The sequence below is a fragment of the Sus scrofa genome, chromosome 13, assembly GCF_054392235.1.
Source record: "Sus scrofa isolate SSC_HxYL_T2T_F1_AM1 chromosome 13, Sscrofa_HxYL_maternal_Yorkshire_Landrace_v2.0, whole genome shotgun sequence".
NCBI lineage: Eukaryota > Metazoa > Chordata > Mammalia > Artiodactyla > Suidae > Sus > Sus scrofa.
Genome location: NC_139395.1, coordinates 181,176,741 through 181,200,874, shown reverse-complemented (window position 1 = coordinate 181,200,874; position 24,134 = coordinate 181,176,741). Strand labels below are relative to the sequence as shown.

The window sequence follows — 24,134 nt, the reverse complement described above, 5'->3', positions numbered from 1 at the left end:
ACAAGGTATCACAGAATACTGAGTGGCTTAAACAACAGAAATTTATTTTCTAATAGTTTAGAAGCCTGGAAGTTCAAGTTCAAGGTGTTGGCATCCTTGTCTGAAACTCCTTGGTGGCCTCCTGCCTGTGTCATCACATGGTCTTTCCTCTCTCTGCTTTTGCCACTAGTGTCTCAGTGTGCCAAAATTTCCTCTGTTTAAAAGGACACAAATGAGAATGTATTAGGACCCATCCTAAAGGACTCCTTTAAAAAAAAATTTTTTTTTTTTTTTTTGTATTTTTAGGGCCGTACCTGTGGCATATGGAGGTTCCCAGGCTAGGGGTCCAATTGGAGATGTAGCTGCCAGTCTACACTGGAGCCACAGCAACACCACAGCAACACGGGATCAGCAATGCAAGATCCAGCTGAGTCTGCAACTTACACCACAGCTCATGACAACGCCAGAACCTTAACCCACTAAGGAAGGCTAGGGATTGAACCCATGTTCTCATGGATGCTAGTTGGGTTCGTTAACCACTGAGCCATGATGGGAACTCCTAAAAAATTAAAAGAAAATACAAGTTACTATATATACTTCCCAGTCCCAGTGGGTTATGTGCTGGAATTTGTACACACCACTTTGGAGGTCTGTAGTTAAAAAAATGAGAGCCTCATCTAACTAGCTCCTCACCTAAAGTTAAGTTCAAGATTACCTTTAATTATGCTTTGTTTTCTTGCTTCAGTGGTAGGTTTCTTTCTGGTGTTTTTCTGCCACTCAGTTTAAGGAGTTAACACTAACCTGATGTCAGAGTGTTTTACTACAAATGCTGTCTATACCTTTTTGAGATATAAGCCTCTATATGAAGATGAAAAGCTTTAAGAGCTGGTTAATATAAGTATGAAAATTCATTAAAAATTTATCCTGGGAGTTCCTGTCATGGCGCAGTGGTTAACGAATCTGACTAGGAACCATGAGGTTGTGGGTTCGATCCCTGGCCTTGCTCAGTGGGTTAACCATCCAGTGTTGCAGTGAGCTGTGGTGTAGGTTGCAGACAAGGCTCGGATCCCGCGTTGTTGTGGCTTGTGTAGGCTGGCAGCTATAGCTCCGATTAGACCCCTAGCCTGGGAACCTCCACATGCCGCAGGAGCAGCCCAGGAAATGGCAAAAAGACAAAAAAAAGACAAAAAAAATTTATTCTGAAACACTTATATCGAACGACTTCACAATAAAATTGCTTAGGGATGTAAAAATTATTTTTCTGCTTAGCAGTAAGTCCTCGTATTCTTAAACTGCATCATTCTTTAAGACTATAATAATAGCAATAACAATAATAACAATAATAATAATAACAATAATTTTAAAACCCTATCAATTTTTGGCATTTGTGTCAGCATAATTTCTTATCTCATGTGTGCAGTGGTTTAAAATAAGTCTCCCTCTAGTAGCTTATATTCTTAAAACTTAATGTGGAATTTTAAAATTCTTCAGTAGCTATTTGATGTTAGGTTGAGGAAATCCATTAACATGCTCATGATATACTAATTGATTCTAGAAAGATTAATGGATTAAATGAGGGAGATCAACCTGTAAAGAAAAAGGGAGAAGAAAACATAAGTAGCTCCCTTCTGTGGAATAAGAGAATCTAAGCAATAGCATCAATTAAAAACTCAAACAATAAAAATTTAAAATATCTTCATGTTTAAAATCAAACTGATGTAAGAAAAATTGACAAAGTACTTGAAAATGTGACATGGTTAACATCTCTAATATAAACAAAAATTGCACAAAAAATAGCACTACGACAGGTCTAGAAAAGTTGATATGATTAGGTAATTTACAAAAGAAATATAATAACTAGTAAGATTTGAAAAACCTACCCAGACTAAGGACATAATTAAAAATTATATTATCAGACACACAAAGATTCATGTGCAAAAATGTCTATCGATAATAAGATAGCTAGTAAGTGTGATAACCTCCAAACCTCCAAATACCAAGCAAGTTCTAGAAATGATGTATTATATATGAATATTTTTTAATATAAGAAAATGGTTATAAATAGAGGATACATTATACATACTTTGATCAACCTTGAAAATGAATAAAATTAGAGAAATACACCGAAACATTAATAGTGGTTATTTCTAGTGGTATTGTGCATGATTTTCATGCCCATATGCTTAAAATATTTTTCTTCAATAAGCATTAGTTTATTAAAAAATTAGAAAACAGGAATATGCTAAAGAAGTCACAATACAACAAAACTAATATAACCTCTCTCCAAGCATAACATATCCCCTTTCCTGCGGAAAAATAGTATATCTGACTTCTACTACCTCCTTAAACATTTTTTGTATGTCTACATTGCAAATATATTGATTCTTTAAATGCAACAATCTATAATGAGTACAGAAAATATAAATTTATAAAATCTCTTAGAGGCTGAAAGTCTAATAATTTTTCTTTAAACATACAACAAACTAATGCATTTAATCACCTCACTTCTTAATATTATATTTTCTTTTGCATCAAATCTAAATTCAGTAGTAGATAACTGGGGAACTTGTTTAAATAAATATATTAAACTTCGAGTCACATTAGGGGTAATGACGTTTATCATTTTACTTGGTCTTAAGATTTGCACCTGTAGGATACACCGATACTGATATTTTGAGCATCGAGGGCCTCAAAAAGATGATGCTTACTTCGTATTAGGTATTCTACTAAGCACTGATTTTCTGAGAAATTGCTGACTACTGTTACAAGGGAGCAACTAAAGAATAACACTAAAGGAGCAAATAAATTGCTATTCCTATCAAGAATGGGTGTAATACTTTCCTGAGAACTAGTAACACTTCTCTCAGTAGAGGTGGTGAGGAGGGTCATTTTGTAGGGTTTAGAGTGTAAGGAAGGACACTTTGGTGGTTAGGTATTTCGTATCAGAACTTGATGATAATCACGAAGATCAAGAAAGTGAAAATAATACACAATAACAGCTAACATTTTCGCGTTTACTGTTTTCTAGTCTCTGTGCTAAGCGCTTTACCTGTGTATTTCAATCAACTTAATCCTTTAACGCTCCCCATTAAAACAGATTATGGCACAACATTTTAAATCAACTACAGTTTAATTTTTAAAAAATTAATGAAAAAGAGAGATTATGCCAATGGGCCAATTCTAGGAAATGAGTAACAATTTTTTTTATCATATCCGTTCTTTTATCTTGAGTTATGAATACCTGTGCTAACAAAGGTCTTCGGATTTGATAGATTAGCTCTGGAACTAGTCTCTGAGAACATCTTAAAACAATGATCACACAAAAAACCTAAGTGACAAAGACTTCCATTCTTTCACTGAGCACATCAGCAGAGGGCTGTGAGCGACGTCTAGCGTGAGGCGTGACTTTCTGACAACCCAAGACTCCGCCCACGGGCTCAAGCTCGCTGCCGGGAGTAGGTAGGCACCGCCGCTTCCTTTGGAGGCAGCAATAACTTTTCGTTTGCCTCTCGCGGGACCTAGATCTTTTGGCGAGATTTCGATGACTCGGGCAAAGCAGTATCTCGCGAGAAGTTAAACCGGAAAAGTGAGGGATGAAAGAGAATTCCGGAGAAGTTCGGAAGACACGCTGTGTTTTAGGTGCCGTGCAGGCTTTACAGGCTGGGCGGTATTGACTTCTTATTTGACCTTTCCTGACGGGGTGATGTTGACCCGGGTGAGGACTGGGACCCAGCCGAGTGCCTTTGACTCAACGAGACACTTCGCCGGCAGACGACGTGGCGAGGGAGGGAGCTGGGTTTGGGGCGGGGGGGAACCTTGTGACCTCTGAGTTTCTCTAGCTGTAATGTGAAGCCTTAGAATAGTTCTGAGTGTTTGGACGCGTGCCCGCGGGCCTTTTCGTTTTCTCCCAAGACTCACCTCCACTTCAAATAACATGTTCGCAGTCCAGCCTGCAAAACTTAATATCCACCTCCTTCAGCTTTGAGCAGAATGCATGCTCTTGGAGGGCTGAGACAGCCTTTGTCATTGCTCTTTCCTGGGAGCTTAGGAGGATGTCTGCTATATTATCCATCGATAAACTTTTCTTGGATTAGAAAATGAAATAGAATTGCAAAGAAGTTTCCACAGGAGACTAGAATGAATATTCTCAATAAAATTTGTTTTAGAATAATTTTACATTTACAAAAAATTGCAAAGATAATGCAGGCCTCCCATATACTTTTCACCCAATTTCCCCAAATGTTAGCAGTTGGAGTGGCTTATTTAAATTAAGTTTGTTCTTTTGGTATTTCTGTGTTAACATTCTGATTTAATTTTGCTTTACATTTGCACAGTAATTATTGGGAGAAACCTTTTTTTCCTAAGTAGAGTATCATAATTCAGTTTTTAAACAGGTTTTATTGAAATGTAATTGATTAGAGTATCACAATACTATTTTGTTACATGTGAGCTACAGCTCCTGTTGTAAGAACTGGTAGTTATCAGGAAAAAAGTGTTATCTTAAGTAAAAAGACTGTGCTAATATTGAAGTTCAGTAAATTTGTGTTATCAGAGTGTGTCAGCAACCTTTTCTTATCATCATAGCTGAAAGCAAAATCAGAGAGGAAGCTTGCAAAACAGATTTGCAAAGTTGTTTTGGATCATTTTGAAAAGCAATATTCCAGAGAACTTGGAGATGCCTGGAATACAGTAAGGTTAGTACTATTCATCTCTTGACGCTTTATGTTAGAACAAGAAATAAACCCTGCTTGGGGAGGGATACTGTGAAGATAAAAGATAAAGGATCTAAACCTGGCTGTCACTTCCTGCTGAGAGGTCAGAAGGGAAGAAGGATGAAGAAATAGATTGAATCATAGGATGATAGAAAGGGGAGAAGAGAAGCCTTGAAGTGATAGTAAGCAAAGATTTGTTAGGCCCTTGTCTTGAGTAATTGCTTTGATCTTTGAAACAGGGCTCCCCACCAGTTTGACAAAGTTAATTATATTGTAACAGAAAAATCTTAAAACTTTTGAGGATATATGACTAGTTTCTGAAATTCAGAAGGTAATGAAACACATCTTTAAAACCAACACTGCCTATCTTAGCTAAACTCAGTGTATTTGGTAATCATGTTTCTTCCTTGTCTTTAGCTGGCTATGTTTTGAACATAATGCTTGTGCATACACACACACATGCACACACACAAATTATTTAAATGTATTATAGGAAGCAGAAAAAAAAATTTAATTCATAGATGTGAGGGAAGTGCAATTTGTATGTTTAGTGAGTTTTGTGTTTGGCCAGTATTTTACTCTGTGGGTTCTTTACACTGAGTGACTGCTACAGTATACTATACCCATTGAACTACAGAGAGCAAAACAGTCCCCCATGCTCGGTTTTCTGATAGTCTGGTGTTCATGGGAGAGGAGATTCATGGTTAAAACTATATGAACTGTTAATTCCATAAATATCCTGATAAAAATAGGCATACATGGTCTTATCTAACAAAGCCTGATGGTCCCAGCAATGACCTGAAGAGAAGCTGTGTCTCGGTGACTTAATAAGGCATGAAGTAGTTCTGAGATAATCTTAGACAAATTAAGCTGTTTTAGAAACTTAAAAATACTGCAATATGAAATTGTAGTTTATAGTTGTAGTTTTGTTGCAAAACTAGGTTTCTTGTCTCAGAGAAGAAAGAGTAACAAATTGTGATGTGTAATTAATTCATGAGGTTTTCAGTATGTAAAGGTACTCAGACACATTAGGCAAATAATCAAGCACCTTCTGCATGCTTATTACATGCCAGGCAATACTGACTTTGTGTGATTTTCGGAACAAGCCTATGAGGCTTGTTTCCCACTTTTCATTTGAGGAAACTACACAGAGTTTAAGTAACTTGCCCAAGTTCACTCAGCTAGTAAGTGGCAGAGCTGGGATTTGTGCCCAGGCTCTCTGGTTCATGTACTCCCGCTGCTCACCCCTATTCTATGTGCCTCTCATACCTGGGATGTAATTAGGCATATACGGATGATTAAAAAAAAAAAAAAGTTTGCAAGAAGTGTATTGTCTTCAGACTTTATACCTATGAGTTATTTTTCCATTTAATGTGCTCAGACAGATTTATAAATTATTATTTGACCCTAACTGAAGTGAGCAGTGAACCTCAAATCCATTTGATTAGGTGTGCCTTCTGCTTCATCTACCTTTTTGTTGGGTTTTCATGGTAATTTAAGTTTTGCATAAACATGTGCTAAATTTGCCATAGGCAAAATAAAGGCTTTCTCTACTTAGAAATCTGAGCAGGTAGGATGGCATGGGGAAATAAGAACAGAAACATTTTTGGTTTTTAACTATTTATTTGCAAGACATAACATGCTAGCAGAGTCTGTGTACTTCCAGGGGAAGGCAAGTGGATTTTTGTGCTATCTAGAAAGCTAATAATTTACTCAAAATTTTTAGTTTCCTCTAGTGGAAAGATTTGGTGTTTAATTTTGTTTGTAAAAACCCTTCTTGCTGTCATCATCTGAGCAGCCCTTTGAAGTTCTTTATCCTGGTACAATTTTTACCCTACATGTTGCATATATGTTCTGCCCCAGGTGAGCCCATTCAGAGCATGACTCCAAACTTCCCTCAATATGCTGTCATGTCAAGTGGTGCCATTCTTCCTAAGTTTCAGTCCCATATTTCTAAGTGTATTCTGGTAACTTTATTTAGTTATTTACCAGGCCAACTTAAAAGCATGTTATTATTTTTCCTTCCCATACCTATGTTGCCATTTGCTGCTTGCATATTCCGTCTCAGATGACACCATCACCATCAATCCAGTTCCCCTTCTCCACCTTCAAACTTTCACTGCTGTTGTAGTAAGAGTGAACCTTATTCAAAATAGCTCTGATATTTGCCCTCAGCTCCTTGGAGGTGATCCCTGAACCCTGAGAATGCCCTACCTAAGAGTCTTTGTTTACCTGGGGGCAAGGTCTAACAATGTGATTTTTGTCGGTGGCTCTGGGCCCCTGTATTAGCCAGGCCTCCTGCCTCCAACTTCCTGAGGGACTGGAGACTAAAGATCAGCTGGGTGGATAGTCATTTACGTTTGTGTGACTGAGCCACAACAAAAACCAGAGCCATGACTCCCTGTTTTGCAGTACTCCCATGTGGATTGTCACACATCGTTGCAGGGAAAAGTTATCCTGTCAATGATTCCACTGAAGAGGACAATTAGAAGCGTCATGCTTTGATTTTGCTGCACTCTATATCATGCTTCTCTTTCCTTGACTGATTTTTTTTTTCTTTTTTTGCTACCCCATGGCATATGGACTTCCTGGGCTAGGGATCAGATCCAAGCCACAGTTGCAGCAATGCTGGATCCTTTAACTCACTGTGCCAGGCTGGAGATCAAACCTGCGTCCTTGGACTGCAGACATGCTGTGGCTCCTGTCGTGCCACAGCGGGAACTTCTCTTTCCTTGACTGATTTTAACCTGTATCTTTTTGGTGTAATAAATGGTAATAGTGAATTCTGTGTGTCTTTTTAGCTAATAATCAAACCTGAGAGTGGTCTCATGGAACTGAACTTTTAGTTGGTATCAGAAGTAAGAGTGGTCTTGGGGTCTTCCTATGTACTACCACTACTTACCAGTACCCTGCCCCCTCAAAATCTAAATGCCTGCCAGCCAGATCCTTATGCTTTTACCCAAAAAGTTTCTTAGTTTGCATCTCCCTTTTATCCTCACTGTCGGTATTTAGTTAGGTCTTCATTGTTTCTTACCTGCCATATTGCAACAGTACTTTTCCATAGTCTCCTACCTCTTATTATTTATTTGTTAGCCTTTTTTTTTTTTTTTTTTTTTTTCCCTTTTTAAGGCCACACCTGTGGCATGTGGAAGTTCCAGGGCTGGGGTCGAATCAGAGCTGCAGCCACAGCAACGCCAAATCTGAGCTTCTGAAACCTGTGCTGTGGCAATGCCAGATCCTTAATCCACTGAGCAAAGCCAGAAATTGAACCCTCATTCTCATGGATTCTAAGTCAGGTCCTTAGCCCGCTCCTGTTTGCTTATATTTTAGCAACCACCTTTATGGCACTGTATGTCAGGCAATGTTCTAATCAATCTAGATAATCCTCTGTACAACTCTTTAAGGTAATTAGTATTTCCATTTGACAGATAGGAAAGCTGAGGCATACAGAAGTTAAATAACTTGCCCAGTGATACATAGCTCACATTTGGAAAAGCCCTGGAGTTTGTCTTATATACCCTGTAGTGCTCCTTCTCAGTGCTGCCATACTCCAGTGTGTCACTCCTGGAGTACAGGCCTCCTTTGTTCCCCCACTGTCCAAACTATTAATTTGGACTAAATATCTTATCACTAGACAGGCTTCTTCATTCTTTGGGGACTGAATATACTGTTCCCTCTGCCAGGGAGGACTCTCTCCTTTCTCCCTCTGTACAGTGGTTAAAGGTGAGTTCACATCCTACCTCTGCATCTTGTAGCACATGACCTAGAAAAATTAGCATTTCTGTGCCTCACTACCTTTGCCTGAAAAATGGAGGAAATAAATATCTATTTCATATAATTATTTGGAAAGGTAAAATGAATTTACATATATATATAAAGTATTTAGAATATTGTTTGACATATACTAAGCCATCAGTCTATCTTAGAATTATTATTACTATTATTCTTCATCAGGCTGTCCCATATATACCTGACAAAATCAGTTCTGCTCTTTCCATTTCCATTGTGTTTTGTTGATACAGCTGCTGTAATTTTTTTTTTTTTCGGTCTTTTGTCTTTTGTCTTAGGGCTGCACCTATGACATGTGGAGGTTCCCAGGCTAGGGGTCTAATCAGAGCTACAGCTGCCGGTTTATGCCACAGCCACAACAGTGCCAGATCCGAGCTGTGTCTGTGACCTACACCACAGCTCACAGCAACGCTGGATCCTTAACCCACTGAGCAAGGCCAGGGATTGAACCTGCAACCTCATGGTTCCTAAGTGGATTTGTTTCTGCTGTGCCACGATGGGAACTCCTGCTGTAATTTTTCAAAGGTTGTTTTGACATAATATTCTAACTTGCTTGTTTCTTCCCTGACAAGGGAGGGTCTTGAAGAACCAGTACCTTAAGATTTGTGCGGGTGATCTATTTATTTATAACGTGGGCAGTATTTGACATGTCAGGCATTGCACTAGGCATTGAGGATACAAAGATAGATTATGTATAGTCAAATACATGTGAGAGGAGGATTAATTGGAAATCTATACGAACTTTATGTGAACTTTGGAAATTCTGTGTGCACTTCGTGGAAGGAAAAAAAATCCATAGTTAAATCTGGCCTTTTTTTTTTTTTTTTTTTCTTTTTAACATTCTCCTCATTAACCTAGAGTTCACATAGTTCAAATATAGAGGGGAAAAATTATCTAACCAGATTGTATTACCAGAATCTATGAAGGGGGATGGAGTAGGTTGGTTGGGTAAAACAAATGAACTAGTATCTAGATTTCTATTTTGGCTTTACACACATTTTTAACCTTAATCTGTGCAAACCCTGTAAGTAGTAACTTTTGGCCCCTTGTAATGTCAGAGATTAGAAAAATTTTCAGGTGTCTCAGTTTATGGCCAGTCCAAGCCTGTGCCTTTTCCCCTACCAAGTGTGCTGCTGTGAGGACTATGTAGTCTTATTGGGAGTATATACACACAAGTCCTTGTGTTCTGAATTTTCAGCCTTTTGTTGTCTCCACCAGAAACACAAACCTTCACTCAGGACTTCTTATCTGAGGTACTGTGACTAATAGATATGGACATATATTGCCCTTCCATGAGAGACAAAGAGGAAATAATGCCAAGAAAGAGTAGGAGGCAATCAGATCATCATTAGAATCTCTGAAGAATAAAAATAAAATGGCTTGAAAACATACTTTGTTGCACTCCCATGAATTGATTTAGTCTTTATTTCTAAACTATACTTTTAAAATGATTGAGTGGGTGCCCCCTAGTGGATAATAATAGCAATAAAACAAAAGGCAGTTCTATTTTTTAACCATCAACATTTAGTTGGTTTTCTAATCTATGGAATTATACCAATTGTTCTTAGCAATATATAGATAATATTATTTTTAAAATCTTCATTATTATATAGGAAGGTAGAGGGAGAATAGAAAAGTTGAAAATCATATAACGAACTTTGTCCAAATAATATGCAATTTTCAAGGGACATGTGAGCACAGGCAAGTTATAGCAATCAAGTTTCACATCCTCCGAATAATCTTTCAGAAGATTACTCTGCTCTCCTAAGGCCTAAGTGGGTACTTATTCTCCTTTCCCAGCTGCCCTTCTGCAGTTGTCTTTGTCCCACTTTGCAAAAAGGGACACAGTTTCACCATTCTGACTCTTCCACACTGCATTCCTCGAGGGCGTCAGAAACTCCCCTGGCCAGAGACTATTGATTGGACTGTCGTTAGAAAGTAAATGACTCATGACTAAAATTCTTTGACAGGTCATATTGTTTCTAAGTTTTGCTTTCAACAAAACTAAAGACCTACAGTTGAGTTGGGTCAGCTAACAGATCATTTAAAATATTTTTGAAGATATGTCACTTAGTGATTTGAGATTATAACTCAGAATTTTAACAAAAGGGAGATACTTGTTTAACAAAATGTATTTAATTCTTACTTAAGTGAAGGTTTTTCTCAGCATTTCTAAAAACACAAAATAGGAAATGATGTTGAACCCTGATCATTATAACACTAGGTAATGTTCATTCCCGGATATAAGAGGGAGGAAAAAAGTTCATTTCATTAAGAGATAAGTTTCCTATAAATTTTTCCATTTTATGTTTAAATAATTGAATATATGTTACTTTGATCAATTTTGTGCTAATAATTTTATTGATAACTGAATCCAGAAGTTACCATTTGGCACTTAGACCTTTAAGTCTGCAGTGAAAACACACTTAGTATATACACTAAGTGTGTGTATGAGAGAGAAATATGATAGGTAATAAAGATTAAAAGCACAAAAATATATTAGGATAAAGTTTTATGGGGAAATAGACTGTAAATAAAAGGAAGAGGAACAGTGTAAAACTTCCATCTGTTCAAGAAAAGTCAGTCCATGAATTTTTAAATGGACGGTGATGGGTTTTAAAATCACTCTGGTATTTAGGTTTCACTGAATACATTTTAAAAAGTACTATAATTTATATTTTAAAATGTCAATTTTTACAGTATGCTGGAAATTACATCCTTAAAATGTGGTAAAGATTTTGATATCAACTCAGAGTGTTCTGGAGGGTACAGTTTTTTTCAAAATGCTGTCAGTTGACATACTAGTGAAACATTTGCAGGTGACTGATTTCTAGGTCCCATTTTTGCTGACTGCTGATTGTACTTGAACTTCTGGTCTTGGAGATTGGTGAGTGGAGCAGCTTCAGACTTCTCATGAATCTTGAGAGGAGGCCTGGAGTGTGGCACCTGGCCAGTTCTTTTTGGGTCTTCTAATATGACTCTCTCCACTGTCTGCTGGGCTACTTGCCCATCCATCAGAGCTTTTAAAGTGAGTAGCCACTGGCATGCCTGTACCAGGACATCATTACAGCAGTGCAAGCCCTGGAAAGTGTGTGTGTATGTGTTGGGGGGAAAGGAAGTTACTGGCAGGTGGTTGCAGGGGGAGCTGAGAGCCGCATTAATACACAACTTTGCTTTCTCAGGGTTGAGAAACACCAGCCTGAGCAACCTTAGCAGTCACACTTAATTGGTTTGGTCCTGTTGCAGCTGGTTCTCAAGGCCACATGTGTCAAGTGATTCCCGTTGTTGGACACAATAGGCCACGTTAAGAAGTGTGGGGCCACTGACACTAGGGGAGGGCTGGAGTAGAACTTCTTTCTGTCATCTGCCACTTGTGCTATAATACCAGAGCTTTGTAGTCCATTAGGCTTTAAAGCCATTGGCTTTTGAGTCAGGGACTTCTGCTTAAATTGCATCATGACTAAGTTGCCAAATCTTTGAAAGCCTCAGTTAACCTGACCTCAGAAATGGGTGTAATAACTACCCCTCACGGTTGTCATGGTGAGAGATAAGCATTGTAAGCATCTGATCAGTAGTTTTTTATTATCATTACTATGAGGGTGAGGTGGAGTGGGTGGATTGGGTGGTAGGTAGAAAGGCTGCCCTGGGTAAATAACTGCTCCCTGAAAAGCAAGGAGAGTTAATAGGAACGTAAGTCAGGCTGTAGGTGGGTGAGAGAGGGAAGGTCATTCTAGGGAGAGGGAGCAGTTTATTCTGAAACTGTTAAAGGCTAGAGAAAATTGGGAAGTTAGATAGTTCAGTAGGCTTGATGTAGGTTAGGCAGAATTAGAAAATATATTTGTTCTGAGCAAGGCTTTATTTTATCTAGTTTTTAAAGAAAGAGGTAGAATAATTTTTGAAGATTTCTGCCTCACTTTACCTTAAGTACATGTTTTTAAATCTACAGTCAAATGCTCTACTACTAAGCTATACCCCTCCAGTGTTTTTAAATCTAATGAGGCTCTCCCCCAAGAGACAATGACTTCTCATTTATTAAGACTTAAAATTTATAGGAAAATGTTAACACTCTGTCATCTTATACACAACCTATATAATCTCCTGCCACACTAGACTGCTTTTAATTCCCCACTCCACTGTCCTCCATTGTACCTCTGTGCCTGTTCATGTGCTCGGGCCTTTGCTCTGGAACATGTACTCTCATTTTATCCTGTGGCTGATTCCTCCTCATCCTTCAGGATTTAACATATTGGATCATGTATAAGGATCAGTGGTGTTCCTAAACTAATAATCCTTTTATACAATAAGGTTAAATGAAATATGCAATATTAATAACCTTAACTGGGGGATGTGAAAGAAAATGTGAATAAATGGAGAAACATACTGTGGTGAAAGTTGGAAGGAATATAATGTTAATTCTTCCCAAATTTAGTGAATATAATCCTCATCGAAGTTACTATCTTTCTATCTATACAAGTATTTTAAAAAATATTTTTAACTGACCAACTGATTCTTATGTTCATCTGAAACAATAAACATTCTAAAATAGCTTTGGAAATTGTAAAAAAGAAAACAAAAAGAATGGAGATTTGCCCTGTGAGATAACCAATTGAAAGTGTCCAACTCTGTTAGCTAAGGGATGGACACATCAGTTAAGCCAAGCCACTCCAGTCTGTATTAATTAAATTATGTTTCTGAACGTCATTTCCCTGTTGCTACATGACCCAACACTCTGAATAGGTTTTCTTATAGTTTGGAGGGTAGGATTAGGATAGACTGACATAAGATTTATAACCGTGGCATTCACAGATTTCCCTTTGAAGTCCATTTTAATGCTTTGGTTCCCAAAGTGTGGTCCTGGGGATCAGCAGCATCAGTAGCACCCAAAAACTTGCTAGAAATGCAAGTTCTCAGGCTCCATGTCAAATCTGCTAAAACACCTGGGTGGGGCACAGCAGTCTTTTACACATATGTTCTTAAAAAGATTGTCATCCTCTAGTACAGTTGAAACACTGCTCTTTTGGTGCACATCATAGTAAGAAGCAGTGAAATGCAAATGCAGTTTCATTTATTAGCCTCAGTCGAAATTCACAGGGCACACTTCCAGTCACAGGTGTTACATTTCAATCCAGCCATTCCTCACAGAGGCAGCACCAGGGTGAGTAGCAGCTGGAATTTATTTAATTGACCATGGTTAATGAGGCTCCCAAACAACTCAGCTAGAAAGGTCAGCTCATAAGTAAATTAAATATTTCCTGCTGTATCATTTGTCACTTGATGTGAGCTTTCGATTGTCAAGAGATCTAACTGTTGGACCGAATGAAAAATTATGATGGTGAATCTGCTAGGGAGATGGAGGCGGGGAAGAGCCTGCACCATCAACCCATGAGTGATTTTTAAACCATTCTTGGTTTTATATCAACTGAGCCACTGATTGCCTCATTAAGTCTATTACTATAGGGTCCACTGTAGTTAGCTTGACATACTTTCAGCTTCATCAGAGGAAAACTTGAACACTTACTCCTTTAAACACTTTTTAATGATAGTACTTTTCCCTTCAATATTAATAGACTTAGGTTTTAAATTTTGTCTCTAAGAAAACGCTTCCTTGTGCCAAGAGTGATAGACTAAAATCTGTTTTAATGGGTTTTGAGGTAGGTAAGTATCTGATTACTAAGATAAATACTCCATACCTAGGTAAGTACTTATTTTAATGGCCAAAATTGATACAAAAGAAAAAACCCACGATGAACAGAAGAGCAAAGGTTATTTTTATTAATTTTTTTATTTTATTTTTTTTGATCTTTTGTCTTTTTAGGGCCGCACCCACGGCATCTGGAGGTTCCCAGGCTAGGGATCAAATTGGAGTTGTAGCCACCAGCCTACTCCACAACCATAGCAACACCAGATTCGAGCCGCATCTGCAGCCTACACCATAGCAATGCCAGATCCTTAACCCTCTGAGCAATGCCAGGGATCAAACCTGCATCCTCATAGAAGGTAGTCAGATTTGTTTACATTGAGCCATGACAGGAACTCCCCAAAATAGCAAAGTTTTAAATATAGACAGGAATATAACAGTGCTGGGTTGAGCCTTATGGGAGCCTGAGGCAAAAGGAAAAGTCAGTAATACTTCTCTTGGCTCTGAAAATTACAAGTAAGTAAAGTGGAAAACTCAGATCATGTTCCCTTGGTTGGTGATATAAAATTGTATCACTGTGTATGACATTAATATACTTTTGTTTTTCGTTTTCTCTCTAGGGATATACTAACATCTCCATCCTGTTGGCAATATGCTGTTCTTCTTAACCGGTTCAATTATCCTTTTGAACTGGAAAAGGATTTACATTTGAAGGGCTACCACTCACTCTTTCAAGGATCTTTGCCCTATAATCCCAAATCAATGAAGTGTTACCTTAGCAGAACTCCACACAGAATGCCTTCAGAAAGACACCAGATTGGAAATCTGAAAAAATTCTATCTCCTGAATGCTGCCTCTCTTCTCCCCGTACTGGCTCTGGAATTGAGGCATGGGGAGAAGATTCTGGATCTGTGTGCTGCCCCTGGAGGTAAATCCATAGCTCTGCTGCAGTGTGCTTATCCAGGTAATGTGCTTTTCTTTCCATAATTGACAACTTTTATTTTATTTTTATTTATTTATTTATTTATTTTGCTTTTCAGGGCCACACACAATATATGGAAATTCCCAGGCTAGGGCTTGAATCAGCTGCAGCTGCTGGTCTACGCCACAGCCACAGCCACACAGGATCCGAGCCACAACCTATACCTATCTACACCTTGCAGCAATGCTGGATCCTTAACCTACTGAGCAAGGTCAGAGATATAACCTCATCCTCACAGACACTCTCTCTTTTTGCTATTTCTTTGGGCCGCTCCCACGGCATATGGAGGTTCCCAGGCTAGGGGTCGAATCAGAGCTGTGGCCACTGGCCCACGCCAGAGCCACAGCAACGCTGGATCCGAGCTGCGTCTGCAACCTACACCACAGCTCACGGCAACGCCGGATCGTTAACCCACTGAGCAAGGGCAGGGATCGAACCCGCAACCTCATGGTTCCTAGTCGGATTCGTTAACCACTGCGCCACGACGGGAACTCCAGATTTTTTTTTAATGTTATTGTTACTTTTACACTTGAGAGCCTCGTATAGATATCCTTGGCATCTTTCTAGGCCACCAAAATGTATACAATTAAAATCATTTTTTGTATCATTGGACCATAGGTTCTAAGGCAGTTATGTCCAATAGAAATATAACATGAAATATGTAATTTAAAAATTTTGTGCAGTCTCATTAAAAATTAAAAGAAACAGGAGTTCCTGTCATGGCGCAGTGGAAACGAATCTGACTAGGAACGATGAGGTTGCGGGTTTGACCCCTTGCCTTGCTCAGTGGGTTAAGGATCTGGCATTGCTGTGAGCTGTGGTGTAGGTCACAGACGCGGCTCAGATCTGGCGTTGCTGTGGCTCTGGTGTAGGCCAGCAGCAACAGCCACAGCAACAGCTCCGACTGGACCCCTGGCCTGGGAACCTCCATATGCCGTGGGTGCAGCTCTAAAAAGATAAAAGACAAAAAAAATAAAAATAAAAGTGAAATTAATTTTAAAATATACTGTAACCCAATACATCTGAAGTGTTATTTCAACATGTAATCAAAGTATAACTTATTAATGAGATATTTTGCATTCTCATTTTCTTACAAAGTCTTTGAAATTGGTGTACATTTTACACTTAGAGCACATTTCAGTTTGTACTAGGTGTGTTTCAAGTGCTCATAGCCTTATGTGGCAAGTGGATATAGCATTGGACGGTGCAATTCTAAAGATTTTAGAAGTTCTTTTGAAATGACTTATTACTGTTATCACAAAAATAATGAAATCTGTGTAATATACATTTTTATAAATATTTGTTAAAAGTAATGTTGTCATTGTAAATTATCTTCTTAATGAGATGATAGAACTTTTAAAATACTACCTTTGATTGCCCTGGAGGAACATTACTTACGACTGGATGAGACAGAATTCAGCATCAGTTCCATCTGGTTTTGTTTGTTTGTTTGATGATTTTGTTTTGAAAGTGCAAATGCTGTTCATATAGATAAAAAGATAGAAATGGTGGGAACTGTCTTATAGTTGTCTCACTAGTTCTTTAAACTCCTGAGTTACAAGCCCTAATTACATAGATCTCTTACACCAAGGGTCATTTTTTTGTTTTTTTAAATTTTTTATTAAAGTATATTTGATTTACAATGTTCCTTCAATTTCTGCTTTACAGCCAAGTGACCCAGTCATATATATATATATGTGTATATATATATATATTCTTTTTTTTTCATAGTATCTTCCAATCATGTTCTAATCCAGGAGACTGGACATAGTTCCCTGTCCAAGTAGGCCAAGGGTTATTTTAATCATGTACTAGGTGAGCACTGGTTAGGTCTGGTGTTTGGTGGGTTTTTTTTTTTTTTTTTGCTTTTTAGGGCCACATCCACAGCATATGGAAGTTCCCAGGCTAGGGGTCAAATCCCAGCTGCAGCTTCTGGCCTTCACCACAGCTACAGCAATGCAGGATCCAAGTCGTGTCTGCGACCTACACCACAGCTCACGACAACGCTGGATCCTTAACCCATTGAGCAAGGCCAGGGATCGAACCTGCATCCTCATGGATCCTAGTTAGGATCCGTAATGGCTAAGCCACGAAGGGAGCTCCCTCTTTAGGTCTGTTTTTGAAGAAGGCAAAGGATTGGAAAGCCTCTCAATTACAAAAGGCTGTGTTGCCTAGTTATAGGAGACTCATTCACTTTCTCAGCCAAAACACTAGGGTGTTGAACTACCTTTGGGGCTTCGAAGGTTTCTTCACCCTGGCAGAATTTGTAATAAAATTCTGGATGGGTGGGAAGCTTGCTTTCACTTGTAAAGTTGGTAAAGGGCTGTTGTGGAAAGTGAAGCGCTGACCAGAGGTGTTCTCTTTTAGGTAGTCAATGATCTGAAAACATTATTTTGAAACTATCTAAGCCTGTTTATCCCTTAGAAAGTTATGTTATTCTCAGGGAATGCACATCCCAGTTTGAAGACTGCTAATTTATATCTTCCTAGAGCGCATTCCCATTGAAATAGATTACTAACATTTTTATGAGAACTCTGAGTCCATTTTTAGTAGGAGGTATTGGTACAGATATATCAGTTAGCTCTATATTTAGGTGAAAACATGCCATGTGTTTCCAACTTGTGGTTAAAACTGTTGAAGCTTGCTTTTTTTTAATATATGAAATCACAACAAAAGAGATTATTTTGTAAGATTGACTTATTTCTATAATTTGAGCTGAAAATGAAATTTTATGGAGTCGTGTTGTAAGGAATATTACTACTTTCACTCTGTGTTTGGCAGTACTCTTGTTTGTTACATTAACTTCAGATATAGAATTTTTAGGATTGTGAAAGATGGAAGAGAAATGCCAAATTTAGGTGCTGTTTTGAAAAGAGGGCATTTTATTTCTAGATTATCCTCATTAGTAGACTATACGTATTTTACGTGTTTATGGTAAGGAAATTCCAGATTAGGAATCCAAAAGCAAACAGATATATTTTAGGAGTTTGAAGTGGAAAGGAATCTTGTTCTTACATCAAGGGCAATGAACAACAGGCAGTGTTCCAAGTAAAGTAGCTTTTCATCTAAGAAGGGCTAATGATAATGGTTTACTAAGAAGTACAGATGTCTTCATGCTGATGCTCAAAGCCCAAATTAGGTTAACTGCAGTGCTTGAATTTGGAATGCGGAAGGCATGCTAAAAAAAAAAAAAAAAAAAAAAAAAAGCTTTTATAAGCAAAACCTAAAATGATGGTTACACTAAATGTGCAGTTATCTACTGAATAAAGATCAGTACTGGCCTTTATTCTGGGCCAAAAGGCTCAGAGCTTTGAATGATTAAAAAGCTACTTTTTTAGGATGATTAAAAAAATTAGCGTCCTTCTCTTCTGGCCCAGCTGTTCTCACCTTTTAGCACAGTGAAGGATTTTCTATTCTGTTTTTGTCAGCACAGCCTTAGTAATATCCTACTGTTGATAGAAAAAGAGCAAACAATTCTGCTTCTAAATAAGAAGACATTAACTGGAGTTCCCGTCATGGCACAGTGGTTAACGAATCCGACTAGGAACTATGAGGTTGCGGGTTCGATCCCTGCCCTTGCTCAGTGGGTCAAGGTTCCAGCGTTGCCGTGAGCTGTGGTATAGGTCGCAGACATGGCTCGGATCCTGCGTTGCTATGGCTCTGGCGTAGGCTGGTGGCTACAGCTCTGATTCGACCCCTAGCCCGGGAACCTCCATATGCCGTGGGAGTGGCCCAAGAAATGCCAAAAAGACAAAAAAAAATAAAAATAAAAATAAAATTTAAAAAAAATCCAAAAAAAGAAAAAAGAAGACATTAACATATTAAGAATGGCCAGCATATGGAGTGGCATGATCAACTTTATTGTTGAGGGCTAGCATGAAATTCTTTTTGCTGTCAGTAATACCTTTTTTACATCTAATTGGCCTTTGGTGGTAGAAGATTAGAAAGATTCCTTTCTTGCTTTCTTGCTCCCTCGTCCCTCTAGGCTTTTTGCACACCCAACAGTTACCACTCCCCCCCCCCCCCCCCCCCCCGCCCCGCTTCTTCCCCTGCGAATTCCTTTCCTTTCTCAGGTTTTCACTGAGGAATCAACTTTCCTAGAAAAACCTTCCTAAAATCCCCTGAATTAGATACACTTTCTTTTTTGAAATAATAACAACAGTGACCTTTTTGGAACATGTAGTTAAAAAAAAAAAAAAAAATCAGAGTTTTCTTGTGGTGCAGTGGGTTAAGGACCCAGCATTGTCACTGCAGTGGCTTGGATCACTGTTCCAACAAGGGTTCAATCCCTGGAGCAGGAACTTCCACATATCACAGGTGTGACCCAAAACAAAACAAAAAAATGTAAAGCTGAGACTCCAAAATGCTATTCCTGAAAAACTTCAATGACTTTTTCTAGAATTTCTTAAATTTACTCCTTTCCTACTTAGATGAGAAAAAAAAAAGATTTCATTTATTTTTGACCAGTAAAGCATGAAATTTAATTCTTTATCAATGTGGTAAGTCTTAGTGTATGTGTGAAACTTGGATTGCGTTGCCTTATATTGCATATTTTTAAAAGTTTAACCACTTTTAAGATTATTTCAAGTGAAATCTACATCTAGACCAAATAGCAATGTAGCCTAAATCTGTATTTCAACTGCGCATTATTTTAGAATGCTGAATTGAGAATCTTGACTAAAGCTATAGTTTAATGAAAAGCTGCCCTGATTTTCAGTTTTATCAATTTAAATATTTTTTATTATAATGCCATGTTTCACATCAGTTAAGTCACATTTAGTGAGCGTGTACTACGTGCAAGGCATTGGTTGGTAGGTGTAGAGCTCTGAGGGATATAGAAATAACTAAGACTTCTGTTTCCTGTGGTATGGAAAACTACATGTTTTAACCAACTTTCATGCTGAAAACAACTTTAAAATGTAGAATACAATATTAAAGAAATAGAAAATCTTTTTTTTTTTTTTAATTTTTAAAAACTTTTGGTTGTGCCCGCGGTCTTTGAAGGTTGCCAGGCCAGGGATTGACCCAAGCCACTACAGTGACAACGCTAGATCATTAACCCACTGCACCACAGGAGAACTCCAAGAAAAACAAAATCTTTTAAGATGCATCAGTGATCCCCAAATACTCAGTAGCCAAAATTTAAGAGATTTGCTACCTAGGAGATAAATTGAGCAGTGAAGCTGGCTTTTGACTTGAAAGCATTTGCTTAATCAGACAAACTTGCATATTGATTTTTATTGCTTCATAAAAATGTGGAAATAAAAGAAGAATCCAGAGCCTGCTCAAGTAGAGCATCTGCTAGGAGACCAACTTATAAAGCTGAAACTCCAAAATGCTGTTGCTTCCATGTGAGGAAAACTAGGAAGAAATTGTCCTCTTCAAGGAACTAAAAAGAAGACTATATTCAACTTTGAGGAAAGGACATACCCTCTGAAATTTTGTAACTACAACTAAGCAGTATAGACCATTATATTTAAGTTGAAGAACACTGAAAATGAAAAGACCATCTTAAAAGCAGCCAGAGAGGATAGTTTACCTTCAAAGGACAATAGTTAGACTGAGGATTGATCTCTGAGAATAATAAGGGAAACTAGCATATAGAGGAATGGTATTTTCAATGTGCTAAGGAAAGATGACTGTCACTCCAGAAATTCACCTATTCACCAAAATATCTTTGAAGAACAGAAGTGAAATGGGCATTTTTTTTTTTTTTTTTTTTTAGAAAAAGAGAGAGCAAGAGTATAAGTTTGTCACTAATAATTCTGGAAGAAAAAGCAAAGCCATCATAGATGGAAGATACAAAAAGAAATGAAAAACCACAAGGGGGGAAATAAATGGGGTAAATCTAACAGTTGACTGTATAAGACAATAAATAATAACATTTTATGCAATTAAAAAATTTAAGTCCTGGAGTTCCCTGGTGGCACAGTGTGTTAAGGATTCGGCATTGTCGTTGCTTTGGGGTGGGTTCGATCTCTGGCCTGGGAGCTTCCGTATGCCATGGTACAGCCAAAAAAATCCCAAATAAATCCCAAATACACAATGACAATAGCATCTTATTTAGGAGAGAGTATTATAAGACTTGTGTATCTTTTAGGAAAAATGGTGGCGATTGATTTAATTTAGATTTTTCTTTTACATGTGCTTGTTAAAATCTTTAGGGTTGCCACTAAAAGAATAGATATAGAATGTGAAATATTTAAATCAGAAAAAGAGCTTCAGGATGGAATGGAGGCATGATTCTTTCCTTTGAGACTCTTAGTGTCTTGTTAGGACTGGAGACAAACTGTGACTTTGTAGGCTGTCTTGGCCCCCTTGTATGCACCATCACAGATGTGTTTGGCTTCAGCTTGTTTCCCAACTGCAGAAACCCTAGCAAAGCCTCATGCCATCTGCCGTTTTCTGCTGCTAATGCTACTGTTCCCACAAATTGATGCACCTTTGGATCGGCGTCCACTGGCAAGCAGAGGTCACCACATTCAGTGCTTGCTATACCTGGTCGAGAGACTCTCCGACTTCCTTAGTACTTGCCCAGAAGGGCCAGATAAAACCAATGAGAGGCTGGGAACAAGAAGAAGCTAGTAGATTATTTGTTCTTTCTCCCTACTCCACTAAACCCTAGTTTCTTCCAAGTCTCAGTAACTTCAGACTATGGACAAATCCTGAGAGCCCGAGCAAAGCTGTAGCCAGTTTGATTACAAACACTTTCATACTCATGCTCCCTCCTTCCATGATTTACTTTCTTTTTTCTCTCTTGCTTCCCTGGGATTGTAGCCCTTTCATAATGTAAACTTCTGTCCTAGACTGTCTTCTAATGATTCCAGGCAAGAGCTTTCAGACACCTATCCATAAGCTGCATTAGTGAATCTTCCAACCCTCCCCCCAAAATAAACAATGTAAACTAAATAAGAAAGAATATACACCTGTACACATATAGCTTTAAGGTGGTTTTTCTACTCCCCCCCAACAAAATTGATGCCATCTCCTGAGCTCCTTCCATATAGAAATTTGGAGCCTGGTAGTAGCAAAGGTAAACAATGCACATGCATGCTCTGTTACGACATAAAATATGGTAAATACTATAGGAGAGGTATGAAGTGTGTTTGAGAAATGGACCAGTTAGTCAAGTTTGGTGGAGCATAGAGTATTTTAATAAAATAGTTGGAAGGAGTGTTAAAATTGAAAGATTCCTTTAGGGTCTCACTATTACCGACCTTGAATTAAACCTAAGTGTTTATTTAGTGAATGATAAGTCATTAAAAGTTTTCAACAGTGGAGTGACAATCAGAAAGAACAGTGTATGTGTATATATATCTATCTATAGATATATACACAGATATTTTTGAGCAAAGAGTTTTGTAAATTTTCCCACTCTGCATTAGAATTTCACCCTCAATCAGTTCTTTAGCTTTGTTTCCCTAGTAACCTGACAAGAGATTGTCATTTTGTTTCTAGGCAACATTGCTTGTGATAAAAATGACCTTGATTGGTAAAATGCATGTGCAGTGGGAAAAGGAATAAATGAACCCTATAGACCTAATGGGCATGCCATGCTTGGGCCTGTCCAAGTCCAATGACTCTTGTAATTGGGTGTGTCCCTTGTGGGGACCCTGGAAGCTGTGCCTTTGAGAGTGGTTAGAAGAGGTATTGGTTTCTATGGGACATGAGGCATTTAAACCAGGACAGCTCCTGCACCTGCCAAACGTCTCATCTTCTTGCACCTGAAGTACCACCTGTGTGGGCTGATGCAAGGCCTTCCTTAAAAGAGGATGTCTCACCCTGCCCTCTTGGCAAGATATGGTTTCTGTCCTGTGTAAGATGATACCAAATGTGACCTGCATGAATGTTCAGTTGAATTAGAACTGAAAATCTAATGGTTGAAAATACCACCTTAAGTAAGACCAAAAAACTTAGAAATTATAAAAGTGATATGATTGACTATTGAAAAATCGTAAAACTTAAAAAGATAGTACAAATAAATTCGAAGAGAATATAGGAAACACATTTGCAAATCAGATAGCAGATAAAAGGTAAAAATTCAAAATTTGAAAATATGGCCTACCTGTTAATAAGAAAAATGTAGGGAATACCCATTGTGGTGCATCGGAAACGAATCCGACTAGTATCCAGGAGGATGCAGGTTCGATCTCTGGCCTGGAACAGTGGGTTGGAGATCTGGCATTGCCATGAGCTGTGGTATAAGTGGCAGATGCGGCTCGGATCCAGTGTTGTTATGGCTGTGGTATAGGCTAGCAGCTGCAGCTCTAATTTGACCCCTAGCCTGGGAATTTCCATATGCTTTGAGCATGGCCCTAAAAAGCCAAAATAAACTTTAAAAAAAAAAGAAAGAAAAATGTAAATAGTGCAAGGGAGAAAAAAGTCAAAAGAATAGGCAGTTGACAGAAGAGTAAATCAAATGATGAATAGAAAAATGAAAAGAAGCTTAGTTGTGTTAGAGAGCAGGGATTGTACTACGACATAACAAACCATATCAGACTAATAATAACACATACTTCTTGTGGGAGTTTGGTGGAGGGACAGGGTAATATTTAATAAAACTAAAAATTTCCTTACACAAATGTATCTGTTCCTCTAGTACTATCCCATAATAATAAAAGCACATTATGAAAGGACACCTTTATAAAGATGCTTATTGAATGTTGTTATTAATGACAGCACTGTGAATACCCAGCAACTGGCAATGATTAAATAAAGGAGAACACGTTTACTCTTTATACTATTTAGTAGCCTTTAAAGATGATTTATATCTCGGAGTTCCCATCGTGGCTCAGTGGTTAGCGAATCCGACTGGGAACCATGAGGTTGCAGGTTCGATCCCTGGCATTGCCGTGAGCTGTGCTGTACGTTGCAGACGGGGCTTGGATCCCGTGTTGCTGTGGCTCTGGTGTAGGCCGGTGGCTACAGCTCCAATTAGACCCCTATCTGGGAACCTCCATATGCTGTGGGAGCAGCCCAAGAAATGGCAAAAAAGACCAAAAAAAAAAAAAGATTTATATCTCTACTTACTGAC

General features: G+C 38.3%; 1 protein-coding gene across 7 annotated transcripts in view; it reads left to right on the top strand.

The window, feature by feature from the left end:
* Positions 1-3,574: 3,574 nt before the first annotated feature.
* The window catches only part of NSUN3 (NOP2/Sun RNA methyltransferase 3), a 67,209-nt gene continuing 46,649 nt past the window's right edge, over positions 3,575-24,134 (top strand). For all 7 annotated transcript variants that reach the window (XR_014823585.1, XR_014823587.1, XR_014823583.1 and 4 more), the window contains exons 1-3: positions 3,575-3,694; positions 4,564-4,673; positions 14,739-15,082. Coding sequence is in view for 1 of the 7 variants with exons in the window: in XM_003358877.6 (XP_003358925.2) it covers positions 3,683-3,694; positions 4,564-4,673; positions 14,739-15,082 (466 nt within the window). In the remaining 6 variants the exon portion in view is untranslated. The remainder of the gene's footprint in view (positions 3,695-4,563; positions 4,674-14,738; positions 15,083-24,134) is intronic.